General features: G+C 36.9%; 1 protein-coding gene across 1 annotated transcript in view; it reads right to left on the bottom strand.

Moving 5' to 3' along the window:
* Window positions 1-5,600: 5,600 nt before the first annotated feature.
* Window positions 5,601-15,274, bottom strand: part of SERPINI2 (serpin family I member 2) — a 34,179-nt gene continuing 24,505 nt past the window's right edge. The window contains exons 6-8 of the mRNA XM_081532758.1: window positions 11,870-11,956; window positions 9,976-10,065; window positions 5,601-5,824 (exon numbers count right to left, since the gene is read on the bottom strand). Coding sequence (XP_081388884.1) covers window positions 5,748-5,824; window positions 9,976-10,065; window positions 11,870-11,956 — 254 coding nt within the window. The 3' untranslated portion in view covers window positions 5,601-5,747. The remainder of the gene's footprint in view (window positions 5,825-9,975; window positions 10,066-11,869; window positions 11,957-15,274) is intronic.

Raw genomic sequence — 15,274 nt, forward strand, 5'->3', positions numbered from 1 at the left:
CAAGTTTCATGCATCTCCTGCATCTCCTGCATTGGCAGGTAGATGTATCAGAAGTCAAATACCAGATCTGTTATTTATACTCCACATGTGCCCTAGAGCAAAATGTCTTAATATTTTGATTTCAATTTTATCATTTTACAAAGAGTGAAAGAGAAATGTGAGGAGTATATAAGATACTGTATATACATTACTTAGTGATAGTAAGATCTCTATGAGTATAAGCTTTCAGTTACAAAATAGAAACTTAATTGCCAGAAATGTTTTTTCCTATATATTTTCATGGACACAAAGAATATGAATAATGTGATACAATCCATGACAAGCTGAAGAATTCAAATATAATATGTATATTAGTATCCAAAATAATATGTTTTGATCTTCAAAAATGCTTGTTGAGATCTAAGACTTGCAATTGTTTTTTTGGGTTTTTTTTTGTCATTTTCTCTGAAGCATTTAGCACATGCTTTTAAGTTATCATTAGCAAGGCCACATCTGCATCCTTTGCAAGCAAGCAAAGGATGCCTACTTTTTATATTAGTCAAAAACCTTTTCAGGACAAATCTTTAAAGATACCCTCAACACCCAGCCTCCATCTCCACCACATACACACATACACACACACACACACACACACACACAGAGCAACTAGGAGGTAAAGGTTGCTTTTTTACTAAGAGAGTTGTGTGGCAGCCAGAAAAGCAACCCATTAGTGAGCTTTCTGTATTTTATATCCTTTTCTCTCTTTTGGTAATGATACATTTTTATCACAGAAATGAGGAATTTGCTAGGGAAAATGCATTGGATAATTCCTGAGTTTCTTTCATGAATCAGGCAAAATGAAATAGCATTCCAGAATACTGTCTTACCAAGTGTCAAGTGCCAGGATGAGAAAATATACACTACAAGTTAACACATGGAACGTATGTATTGAAAACATCATTGTATTATTTTGGTGAGCTCTACCTACTTAACATGGTTTAGCATCGTATGGTGTATTTCCTGCTCCTAGTACAGTGTGGCAATCTCTGGTCAAGGATGGTATAACAGAGAATAGAGTGGTTGTGATCTATGCAATTATTCAGGGACCCAGGCTGATAGAGATAAGCCATCTCCCAGATGTCTTCTAAGACTTTCATTGTCACCCTAAGTGTTGCTATGCAGCAAAAAGAGTGGACAGAAGAGAAAGAAACGTAGGCAAACTCGCTTTCTAATCACTGTGGCCAGAGGGAACAGGTAACATTTATGCTCATATTCCGCTTGGGGTGCACTTAGTTCTCAGTTGTGTCTGACTCTTTGCAACTCCATGGACTGTAGCCCATCAGGCTCCTCTGTCCATGGGATTTTTTCAGGTAGAAATCCTGGAATTTTGCCATTTCCTTCTCCAGGGGATCTTCCTGACCCAGTACTCCACCAAGTTGAAGAGAGATGTGAAATGTCACTCTGGCTAGATACTGGGTCTGTACCCACATGGTCTACTTTCCAGATTATCACAAGCAACAGTTTACCAAACAGTTCCACAGCTTAACAAACTCCACTGCTTTCAGCCTGCTATGTCTGTGTTCTTGTTGTTTTGCATCCAGTTTCAAGTTACACCACATGCTTTCTCTACTTTATAGAATCACCACGTTAAAAGTACCAAATCAACCCTCACCATTGTCACTAACAACCTAACTCCAGTGAAAATGGAACTCTTGCTTACATGAGTCCCAAGCTGATATTCCTGGTTGGCTTTGGACCCAGCAGCAAGAGGATCTGTAACATACAATGACAGAGGTATGCAGGCTAGCAGACCTCTGTCATCTTCTAGATAGGACTTCCAGGGTGGCCTTGAGCATTTGCATCTAGCTGGTACAGGAGAAGAGAGCCGTCAGAAACAGACTCATAAGTGACACTCACCTCCACTCAAATTACACTAAGGAGAACTAATTACAAGGCTCCACTTCGATAAATGCAATGATAGATGAAATGAAGTGCTCAGCTAGGCTCCCACTGTCCAGCAACATCTCAAAACCATGCTCAAAAGCCTTCACTAGAGAGGAGTCTCTGCCACAGTAGTAAGATTGTTTTATGTGCATTCTGTTTTTAAAAATTAAATCTCCAACCTATGAAGAAACAATTTTACCATTTTTATAACCTATCTGAAAAAGAATGAACATCCATATATGAATAATAGAATCCCTTTTTGTACACCTAAACCTAATAATGTTGCAAATCAACTATACTCCAATAGAATTATAAAAAGTAGCAAGTATAAATAGTTAAAGATAGTATCATGAACCAAAATTCTAGTGCATCCTGGATTTCTGCTTCATTTATGGAAAAAACACTGCTTATAGAAACAATATTGACTCAAAAGACATTATTCCAAATGTGTCTTTGTAGAGAAATCCTGAGATTTACAAGCATAGGACTTTGGAATAAAGAACTTAAAATAGAATTTGTCCAAAGAAGTTCCAGAAAATTGAGATGACAGGCCAAAAATATAATGTTAGTGAAAAATATATCATCTTTCATTTCCTTTATATTATAACATCAAGGTGGTCACTTGAGGCATTAAAAAAGAGAAAGAAACTAGATTTTTGGTCTCTTAAATTTTAGGTTCAGTTTAAGAGATGATCACACAAGGAGCTAGGAAAAAGTAGCTCAGTCAGTAAAGAACCTGCCTGCAACGCAGGAGACCTGGGTTTGAGACCTGGGTTTGTATCCTGGGTCAGGAAGATCCCCTGCAGAAAGAAATGGCAAGCCACTCCAGTATTCTTGCCTGAAAAGTCCCATGGACAGAGGAGTCTGGCAGGCTACAGACCATGGGGTTGCAAGAGTCAGACCCACTTAGTGACTAAACCACAGGAAGAAACAGTGCTCTTATGAGCAGACTTTCAGTAGACCCCCTTTCCTACCCTAAGCATGGAGTCGGTCTCAGGACCCGTAGTTCAGAAGGACTTACCCCATATAGGGTGTATCTGACGCCATCCTGAGAGAAAATATCTTCTTTACAGAGGTCCAAAACACTGGCTTAATAAAACTTTCCCTAAGGTTTTTGCTGTATCTTTCACGGTTTCCAGGTTTTTATTAACCAATTCAAGAGACTTCTATAAACCTCACCCCTGAAATAGAAATTGTTTATTGTCTCAGACCTTTGATCTCCCAGGTCCCATTTCCTAATGTAACAGACTCCTTCCTCTAAAATATGCCATGTATTATAACTGTGTGAAGTCAATGAAACCTAATTCCTAATAACTTTGAAATTACATCATATATATATGATATATTAAGCTTATATATGTATGATGTATTAGGCTTCTATGAAGGTTATTAATTTGAAGATATTTTTATCCCACATACATTGTATACTGTTGTGAATCTTAATGGTTTCATACAGCTTGGCAGAGAAAATTATTTCATACTTACTTTATTTCATAAATAAATAAATACACACATATATATTATAAATACATTCCAGACACTTCTATCCTTTGTAATATGGAACTATAATAACCACTATGTTAACTGCAATGAAGGTGAAGATTAAGGTTTTAATCTTAGAAGTACTCTGGCAACTATGTGTCTAGAATGGGGAAAGGAGATATTTTAAGCTTCAATCCACACCAGAAGGCTACTCTCTCTTATAAGGAGCTTAAACCATCTCCTTTTGTAAGGCAAGTAATGCCTACCAGATGTAGAGCATGAAATTGGCAGAGAAAACAGCAATAATGCAAAGTTGGACTCCATAGTGGGAAAACCGAGGCAGACATTTAACAGATCTTACTTAAGAGAAGGATATATATTAGGAACATATTATGAAAACATATACTTAAAGTGAAACCTGGACAGTCACTTTATTACATTACTGGATGTTATAAATTCCTTGCTATCTCATTATCCTACCTTATTTTTTCACTGGTTTACTATGTTTCTACCACTGGCAAATTGTCAGTTTGGTGAAGTCAGAGACCTTGTCAGTTTTGTTTACTGGTCTACCCCTGGTGGTTCAGTGGTAAAGAAGCCGCCTGCAATGCAGGAGATACAAGTTTGATCCCTGGGTCGGGAAGATCCTCTGGAGAGAGAAATGGCAACCTGCTCCAGTATTCTTACCTAGGAAATCCCATGGACAGAGGAGCCTGGCGGGCTACAGTCCATGGAGTCACAGATAGTTGGACACAACTGTGCCTGGAACATAGAAGCTCAATAAGTATTTGTGGAAAGGATGAATGAATCTCCAGAGCATATTAACATGTAACACATGGAAGAAAATGTACAAATTTACCTAACCCAAGAAAAACACCTGAAAATAAAACTACTGTCCTTTTAATAGTGTACTATGCTCTTCCTCCTAAATTAGGGAAACATATTTTTAAATCAGTTCCATGATGAACTAACTTGTGATATATCACTAACATATATATTAGCGTGAACTGTGTTACATCTAAGTAAGATGCAATTTATAGTCTAGGAAAGCTAGCATTACTTTTGATAATGTTATGGTTTGAAGCCATCACAATTAGCTGTAAAGCTGTCTTCATATGGTCTTGAGTATTGCTCTAGGTTTTGCTACAGATGGACATCTAGATATTGGAAGCCAGACAGCATGAAGTTTCAAGGGAAAATCTGCACTACTTTAAAGGACTTACTTAGGAGGGATTATAACTCAGTGATTATGGTCACAGTCTCCTGATACAGATAGTCCTGGGCTCAAACCTTGAAATACGGTAAAGACTCCATACTTATTTGTTACATGTCCTTGACTGCTTATATAATGTGTTTGAGCTTCAGTTTCTTCATCAGGAATATGGGTAATAGTAAGTCCTGGATCTTTCCTGTATTTATCATAATGTCCAAAAAGTGTTGATTTCAGTGCCTGACACAAAATCAGGGCTCAACAATGGGAAGTCATTATCATTAAACTCTGCAGAGAATTGCCAGCACAAACAAAAGGACACTTTACATCACTAACATGAAAATAGAAAAACTATGAAATGTTATATAAAGTCATTTGAAAGTATTGTTGGGGGTATTTACATCTCACATCAGAGGAAGTGTGTTGCATTTAATATTTGTAGATTACAATCTTGGCTTTAACACTTCCATTAGCTCAGTGTTATAAAATCTTGGATGGTCAGCCTCCTGAATTACACTAATTTAGCTGCTAATTTCATGTACAGGAAAGCTTAATTAAAAAGTTCTTGTTGCTTCTACTTTCTTTTACAGGTTTAAGGTATATATCAGAAGAAAAAATTGATATGTAGTGAAACAAGGCAACTATTAAACATAACACATGGAATGCCAAGTTAAGATAAACTAAATACTCAAAGTCCATTTACTATCATAGGTACCAGATCTTGGTATCTCAAGTGGCACCCCAGAGAGGTACCAGCACATGCACTCTCTCTCTTGACTCATTTCCCCATGGTCTGGATAAAGGTGCTATGCTTGAGAGTCAGATAGTTCAATCTTGTAGGAATATAGAGATTTTGATATCTAAGACAGCACTTTTATATCTAAGATATCTTAGATGGACTGCTCTAATATATTAATATTTTATGTAAGTTCACTGCTTTTGATTCATATATACTTTATAAAAATACAGAAAGCACAAAAAACATTTAATGCGTAATTTCATTTATTCATGGATACAGATTAATACAGCCACTGTTTGAGATAGAAAAAGATATATAGAAAATATTTGATGGTATTTTGCCAGTCAACTATTTTCCAGGAATAACCTTCTATTCTGAGGCTGCACTTTCCATTCACAGTGAATCTAAATCTCTTCCCTTCGTCCTTTGGGTGTCAGGATTTGTCACCCTTCCCATAAGCAAAATTGAATCTAGGAAAAGAAAAAGAGATCTTTAGAAATTTCTGGAGAAAAAAAATGATAATAATCAATTTTTCTTAATGTTTTAACAAGCCATTTAGTCTTTTTATTTATAAGGTAAACTGGCAATGTCTAATAACAAAGCCCACTTCTCTAAAATAGATTACTATATCATTATTAATCATTTTTTGATAATTTATGAAGTATATTAACACCCACAACAGCTTGTCATGGAAAATGCATTAGTTCTGTTTTTCATAAAAGAAAGCAAAATTAAAGTGACAGAGAGGTGTTCTTCTAAATATAGAGACTCAGTCAGGCAAACATAGAATAATAAAATGGTGATGAGCGTAGGAAACGTTTTAAATTTAAGGCATTAGCAATCATCTCTTTATGCATGTAATATAAACCTTTGGGGTTAAAAGTGCAGCTTCTCAGTTCTCCTCCTTCAGCTCTGAATCAAAGCTTACTGCTAAAGGCAATATTTTCACATCTCTCATACTTTCACATCCTCACCAAAGTGATATAGTATACAGCATAAATGTAAACACCTGTTTCCAGCCATTCTGTGTCTTTCAAGTGAAAAGGAACTAAGAACTAGAGGACAAAACAGAAATAAATGACATGTCAAAATCCATTCACCTTTCTTGTCAACTAGGGTAAGGTAAATGGCTTGAATGGCTCAATGTCATGTTGCCTTGGGTTACCTCCTTTAAAGTCATATGTAATAAAGGTTCATTTCAAAAGTTACAAAATAAAATTTTACATAATTTTAAAGCAAATGAACATTACACTTACAAGTATTGGAATAACAATGGCAGAAATGAAGTAAAAAGGAAGAGCCCTTCTTCATGAACTCTTTATTGTTCAGTCCAAAGGCACAGTCTTAAAAAAGCCAATTAACACAGAAACAGGCATAATCTCTAGCAGATTTTTTTCTTCTTTTTATGATTATAATTAATAATACTTTGCCACAAAAATCTCAAAATAATTCCAACAATACAAGAAAACAAATACTCTTTTTTTCAGATAGACATGGATACATAAATAACTTCCCCAGGCTGTATACTGCATTTAGTCACAAGAAGAATCAACAATAACTCTTGTATCTTTGTAAGTCTATGGCATTAAAATGCTTACGAGAAATGCTTGTTTGGAGAATCTTTAAAGTAACTAACCTCATAAATTGAAGACAATAGTTTAAAATTTTAAACTATCAGAAGTATAGGACATTACATAAAAGCCATTTGTCCTAGTCTTTTCAATCTGCTTTTCTGACCAAGGAGAACCACATTTTGAATTAAGTCTACATGCAGTCTCCAGTCTACTCACTACTAAACTGGACAGATTAATGAAATCTTCCTTGACATAGTCTCAATGGATATAGAGGCTGCTTCTGCAGGCTGAAGCAGATTCATTGTTGTTTCCACTTTTCATGACCACTTCTTAAAGAGGTGTCCCTCATATTTAATAATATAGCTATAAAACATCTCTGTCAGAAGCAGTTTTTTAGTTCATAATGTAAAAATACAATAGCATAACCAAAGCTAACAGCCTAGAAAAAATATTTTTTTAATGAATACCCTGCATTCTGCTTCTCCTTTCAACCCAGGACCTGAAAAAATTCTAAACACAATATTTTTTTGTTATGTATGGAGCACTGTCAGTTTCAAAACCATGATTCACTACTTTCTGGGAAATGGTACATTTCATGTAGCATCTTTCACAACCTTTTTCTGAATGTCTCTAATGCTGTCCTATATCCTCAATCTTAAAGAAGAAGAATTGTTCTTCATTTCGCTGGAAGTTTGGCTCAGTAAGAAATTTGGATGAGTATACTGAAATGTATATATGATAGGAAGTTAAATACTGACAGGAAAATACAAGTAATGTATGGATTTTGCATAAGAAGGTTGTTTTACCAAAGGAAAATTTAAAATCTAGGTAAAAATTGGTTTTACTAAAACTAAAATCATTCATTCTCATACTTCAGGAATTGTCAAATGAATATTTTTATATAAATCATTATGCCATTTGGTAGTTCACTGTGCCATGGTAAATCACCAGCTTTGTTAATCCCAATGATTTCTTCAGTTCATTTGTAAAAGGAAAAATAAATAAATCACAGAATGTGTATTGTCTTAAGATAATAGCCCATTCTGCATTATATATGGCAACAATTTACAGCCTCCTATAAATGAGTGGCCATTCGTTTGAAACAATACTTTAGGGGAGTAACACTGGTTTAGAAAGTCTCATCACAATAAAGATCATAAAACAGTGGAAATTGTCATTAATGGTCGACACTTAAGCGTTATCACAAATAAGTAAATAAGTGAATTAATTTGAATTATCACTACAATTTAACTGATAGCTATTACATGTCCTTAGCCCCTCAGTCATCAACTTGGAAAATAAAGAGTCAAATATTATTCTAAATGCCATATTTCCTTTAGCATTGATGCCCAATGCAGCTTCAGTTCTTTCTGTTCTGTATACTCAATAATTACATACTAATAGTAAGAAATTAGAGATATCCTAAGGTTAAGGATGTATAAATCAAATGACATACACAGACCATGTTGTAACACTGACTCATCCCCTATAGAATTGAAGTTGTGTTAATACAGCCTCAGCAAATCTGAAACTATCCCATTGTTTCCAAGATGTAACTTTCAGAATGGTCATTCAGCATTAGTTTAACACAACCTAAAAAAAGAGACTGATATATCCCTTAGGGGGTCAATAATATCAGTATTGCTAGTTAAACTAACAGACTCAGTTTCTGAAATTAACTATGTCTCTTCTCCACGTTAATCAATTTATTTAGAGAAACTTTTCCACTTTTCTTCCTTCCTTTATGTATATTTATTGATGTATTGACAATGAACATCATGTGCCAGGCACTGTGTCACAGGCTTAATATATTTTTTTATTTACCTCTATGAGATAAAGACTTCCCTTGTGGCTCAGACAGTAAAGAACCACCTGCAATGCAGGAGACCTGGGTTCAATCCCTGGGTTGGGAAGATCCCCTGAAGAAGGGCATGGCAACCCAATCCAGTATTCTTGCCTGGACAATCCCCATGGACAGAGGATCCTGGCTGGCTACAGTCCACGGGATCAAAGAGTTGAACACAACTAAGTACAGCACAGCATGACATAAGTACTAATATTATGTTCAAATAGGAGGTGGGAAAAATATAGCTTAGAGAGTATAGTGACTTGTCTTAGAACTATTAGTTCATTAAACTGAGCCTTGCACCCAAGTCTAAATCTTCAATCTCTAGAGATACTGATATTAAGTGAAGGCACTTTGCCAAATTCTGGGCTGGATACAGAAATGAGTAAGATATTATCTCTTTTCCAGTGGTATACAGTCATCGGGTTATGACTCCTGAGGAGTCCTAAATATATACTTAAAGAAAGTTTCCTCACTATCCACATTGCTAGCCTCTCTTGTTTCATAAGATGCAAAAACATCTATCCAGACCATCTGCATTTATGTGTCCACCATGTCTGTAATGCCAGTCCAACTGACTACTACACCCACCTTTTGTACCTAACTGCATTATCTTCTAGAATTGCCCAAATTAGAGAATTGGAATAATGTTTGACCCCTCCCTCCCACTCAGAGTCTATAGCTAGTCACTTATTCTTGGAATCTACCTAGGAAACCTTTCACAACTGTGCAACTTCCAAGTTCTATTCCCATTGAAAGAAAGTTGACTTCTTAGACAAACAGGTCTTATTTTCACTCTGCCACTTTTCAGTTGCATGACCTTAGGCAAACTACACAACTTCTCTTTGAGTTTCTACATCTTTATTCATCAAACATCTGACTTATTGGAATGGTTGTAACTGTAGAGATTGGTATTTAATAACACCAGCACCTATACAAACTATCTTGGCATCTATTACTAGTACTGATCTATTTTAGGTCACTGACATCTCTTAAAACATGGTGCCTACTACAAAACAAGCACTCAACAAATAGTCACTGGAAAAAGCTAAAATAAATTCAATAAATTGAAAGAACAAATGATTTCAGACTGTCATTTGCACCTGGAACAGACAGCGATTAACAGCAAGATTCCAACAGATTCAATAGACTAGATCTATTGAACTTAAACAGTTCCCCCAGGGAATTCTTAAAAAGGTACCTGTTGGGTTATTCTTCAGAATAAACAGAAACGGATGATTTGCTATAAATTGATTGCGTGACAGACTCATAATCACAGGTGTGTTTATGCCTATGAAATAGAGACAAGAGTTATTTAGATGTTCACATTTAAAGATCAGTAAAGAAAATATATCCATAATATTCACAATATTTTTTGTAGACAGGAAAGGCCATTTTTGTTTGAGGAATTAACATGTGGAAAAATAACCATTTTCTAAATACAGAGAAATTTGGAATAAATCTAAAAATTGAAGAGCAGAGGAAAAGATATTAGATTATTCATGGAATAATTCTAACTTCACACTTTATGCTCAATGAAGAAGAAAGCCAGATACTAGATTCAATTTAGTGAAAGCAGTTGAAAATTTCATCTTTTAAGCAGTAACTTTCTGCTCACTTTTTATTTACATTAGATAATTTATTTTATGTTTGAACTCCTAATTCCTATCCAGATATTTTGTAAATCCACTGAGGAGGTGCCTGAAAGTCAAAATACTCACATTAACAAAGATGATACATCAGGGTCACTGCTGATCCCTTAATGATTGTTACCTCCCCTTAGAGAACTCTAGAGTAAAAACAAGAGGCCTTGGGCTACGGCAGGAGAGCTCTGAACCTGAAGTCAGGAAATCTGGTTTCAGTCCAAACCCTACTGTTTCTCATTAGTATGACCTTAGGCAAACTGCTCCTCAAATTCTATGTACAGGCAAGTGGAAAATTTGTCTACATGAACTAGCAACTGCATCCCAACACCACCTTTGACTTCTGTAAGGATTGTAATAGCCCAACAGGAGCCCTTCAAGAGATGACAAAACAGTAGGGAGCCCAGTGTGCCCCAACCAGATGTCAAAATCTATTGGCATTACATAGCATTATAAACTAATCAAGAAATTAATAATGTGGATATAAATTTATCAATGACTATTTAAAGGATGTATATCTTTTACATACTAGCTAAAATCCAAATAGTTTGAAAAATTAAAATATGTTTATGAGGAATTCATTAAAGTTGCCTTCCCATTTCTAACTGAATTTAAGGCTTTTTCTCCAATTATTTGTTGAGTATTACTTTTATGCAGCATAGATACTATTCAAAATGCCACTTGTTCAAGGAGATATAGAAGAGCGGCTCCTAAACTGTAATGTTCACACAAGCCACCAAGAGATCTTGGAAAATGCAGATGCTGGATCAGTCAGTCTGGAGTTGGGCCCGAGGTTCTGCATTTCTAATAAGTTCCAGAATGATGCTGATGCGCTGGTCTATGCATTATACTCTCAGCACCAAGGATAAGCTGCAAGTCACTGGAGAGCAGTAGTTCTCAACCTTTGATGTACGTTGTCATCACTTAGGAAAATGTTAGAAAATACTGAAGGCTAAATTTCATCACCAGAGATACTGATTCAATATTTTAGGATGTGGGCTGGGCACAGAATTTTTAAAAGCTTTTCAGCTAACTCTCATGCACAGCTAAGTTTGAGAGCCACTACCATAGACATAACAACAAGATTCAAGTTAGAAAAGGAGGAACTAAGAGGACAGAGGAAGAATGAAATGAATACAACTACTTAGGAGTGAACATTCCTGAGCAATCATGATTTCAGGTTTGAGCCTAACTGCTATTGGGCAAGTAATCCAATTCACAAATAAGTAGATATCAGTAGATATCAGTCCCTTCTCTTTTTTTTTTTTTTTTTTTGCTCTAAACTCCAGCCACACAGATGCATAAATAGCTTAAATAGCCACTTTGCCTTTCCTATAGTGTCCTGAACAGCAGGAGAGGGAAAGAAGATCAGAGAGCCCCAAAGTGCCAGCATCCTCATGCTCATTTCTCCCAGTGCTTCCTCCTGGCTTCCTGTGACATCATTTGTCCTACCCGTTGATGTTGCAGCTTCACTGCCTTCTTCATTTATCTCAAAGAAAACTTGTTGCATGACTCGGGAAACATACACCTCAGAAGACTCTGTTAGAAAATACGAAAGTGCATTTAAGGGTTAAAACTCAGAACCATTACTTATTGGATCCCATTACATTTTCAAATGAACAAAGAAAAAGGAAAAAAAAATTCTTTCCAAGTTAGTTAATTTTCTAGAGATAAAGGTGGTTTAGGTTTAGTTCTTGCAGAGATGATATAGAGAAAACACGAAGAGACCAAGTTTAGCTCAGATATGAAAGGTAAAGATAGAAGGGGACCAACCTCAAGTCAGGTACCCCACGAAGTGAAATATTTCAATGGACCAAGGGTATTGCTCCCCTTCGTCATGGTCTACAGATAAGATGAAAAAGGCTTTACAGATATGAATTAATCCCACCCTATGTTTTCAACTTCAAAGCCAACTTGCCTTTTAAATTCTGTATTGGGTTTTGATCTGAGTTTAGAACAAAATTTACTCTCCTTCAAGACTGGTGAGGTGATAAAAGTCTAAAGGGCTTTTGTGTCATCTGTTCCAAAATCACTTCAGAGCTAGGCTTTAAAACCTGTCAAATTTCTCAGTGTAAGATAGCGTCTTAACAACATTTTGTTCTGCTGTGGAAACAAGCTGAGAGAGAAGGCCCCACTCATCCCCTCGGTGAAACTGATGTATGTGTGAAGCCTTTCTGATATGGTGACCTGTGGAGCATCTCCTTGAGAAGGGGGAAGTGAAACTAAGTTCAGATGCCATCCCTGCTGCATCAAGACCAGATAGACATGACAATGTTCCTCACAGAAACAACAGAAAGGTGGTGGTGGGTTCAGTGATGGCAAGAGGGTGGAGGAAAGCAAGGTGAGCCTTGACACTTGAAGAGACAGGAGATAATGGTGCCTTGTCCCTCTTGAGAGAGAAAGCCGATGTGATGCAGGTGGACTCCATCAAGACAACCTAATTTAGAAGAGTTTATGAAGAAATAGGGGCTACTCTGGTGGTTCGGGTGGTAAAGAATCTTCTGTAATTCAGGAGGCTGGGGTTCAGTCCCTGGGTTGGGAAGATCCCCTGGAGAAGGGCATGGCAACCCACTCCAGCATTATTGACTGGAGAATCCTATGGACAGAGGAGCCTGGCAGGCTATAGTCCGTGGGGTTGCAAAGTGTCGGACACGACTGTGTGACTAACACTTTCATGAAGAAATAATTTAGTCAAGGGGAACCATCTCTGACAGCTTACAGAAAAGTAAATCCCCTCAGGCAAGATAGAGAGAAGTCATCAAAGGGTGATTTGCATAAAAAACGGCTTCCTAAAAATAACTCCAGACTCTGTGTGTGAAGACTTTGTCTGGGCCCTTGATTACCTCTCATCCCCATCTCCTTCCCTCCTTTCGTCATCCAATAGGCTCCAGCTACAAGGTCAAGCATCAAGGCTTTAGTCTCATCTGTCCCTCTGCTTAAAATCCCATTTCCCAGAACTTACCCTGGTTGGGTCCCCTGTTACTTAGGTCTCAATAAAAATGACACTTCCTCAAAGCAATCTTCTCTTTCACCATGTCTAATTCTGCTCTTTTCTGATCTAATCTCTTTCTCTTATGACTCTATTTTAGTTAATTCATACCATCTATCACCTCATCATTTAATTAATTAATTACTTGTTAATCATCCATCTGCCCTAACAGATGTAAACTTCATTAGGAAAGGGAATTTGTGGATTTTATTCAACTCTAGAAAATTGCCTGGCAGATAGCTGGCTTATAATAAATACTTGCCAAATAGATAAATCAATGGATAAGAATCCGTCCAGTGATAGAAACAATTTAGATGGAGAAAGGGGGGACGTCCATATCATGAGTGTGGTTTAACTAAAATGCAGGAGTGTGGTCTTTTAAAGTCATGCAAATTAGCACATTTTTCCCCCACAACTGCCTAGAATAAGGATGTGCATACAGACCACAGAGTAGATGACTGAGGGGCCCATACAAAGAATGAAGACCAAATAGCAGGTTGGGATGAAGTGGAGAATTTCATGCATGCAGTTTACCACTGGCACCAAACCAAATGAGCCTTTGGCTAGTAGACTGAGCAATTTGACCTTCTGTATTCCATCTTCTACAGAGGGGGCACGGTCTTGGAAAAAGGAGACCTGGAAGATGCTAGATTAGAACAAGGGATCTGAACTCCATAAACTTATTGGTTTCTATACCTTTGTAATCATTCCTTCCCTTAATTCTCTATGAAGATTCCAAGCATGATGTCTTCATCAAGTTAAGAGGATAAGCAACTTCCAGTAGCTTTGCTAGAAGATGTGCAAGTAACTATTAATGTACCATTTGCTCAATTTTCTTTTTGCATTTAACATTTACTGAGTATCTACTATATAGTGAAAGTCACTCAGTCACGTTCAACTCTTTGCAACCCCATGGACTATACAGTCCATGGAATTCTCCAGGCCAGAATACTGGAGTGGGTAGCCTTTCTATTCTCCAGGGGATTTTCCCTACCCAGGTATTGAACCCAGGTCTCTCTCATTGCAGGTGGGTTCTTTACCATCTGAGCCACAAGGGAAGCCCATCTACTATATAACAGATGTTGAACAAAGTGATTTACATATGTCCTTTTATTTATTTCTGCCACTAGGATATATTGTTTATTTAATAGATTAGAAAATTGAAGTTCAGAAAGGTTAAATATTTTACTAAGGGTGACAGAAGTCAAATAGTCATCTCAAAGTTGCAAAAATAACTCTTTTAAAAACATTTCATTCAAAATATGTGGATGATCTGAATATAAGATAGTGTCTCTTTTGTGTAAATATCCCATAGCAGTAGCTGTGGACTGATCCACAGTAGCCTTTGTGTTGTTTTAGTCACTCAGTCGTGTCCAACTCTTTGCGACCCCACGGACTGTAGCCAGCCAGGCTACTCTGTCCATGGGATTTCCCAGGCAAGAATACTGGAGTGGGTTGCCATTTCCTTCGCCAGGCGATGTTCCCCACCCAGGGATCGAACCTGTGCGTCCTGCTTGGCAGGTGAATTCTTTACCACTGAGCCACCACAATAGCCTTTAGCAAACGCTTATTGCACAAAAAGTGCTAATAGCAGGGAATTAATTCGCTGTTCTCCTAAAGACTAGAAATTGTGCCAGCCTTGGCTGTGGTTGTTCTATTTCAGGCAATAAGGCAAAACCAAAGTCGTTAAATCAACTCAAATAGGTAACTCAGAGCGAAAAATGTTGGACACTTATCCTTTTCTGTTCAGGGTTATTCTCTTGTACAAATTCTCTTATAAAGAATTTTGGGGGTATTTTGTTGATGTAAAAGGACATTTTATAGAAGTCACAAATTGCTGGGAATTTGCAGAGCAAGTGGCTGTTTGA

The sequence above is a fragment of the Giraffa tippelskirchi genome, chromosome 2 (assembly GCF_054371585.1).
Source record: "Giraffa tippelskirchi isolate mGirTip1 chromosome 2, T2T-mGirTip1v1.2.pri, whole genome shotgun sequence".
Lineage (NCBI taxonomy): Eukaryota > Metazoa > Chordata > Mammalia > Artiodactyla > Giraffidae > Giraffa > Giraffa tippelskirchi.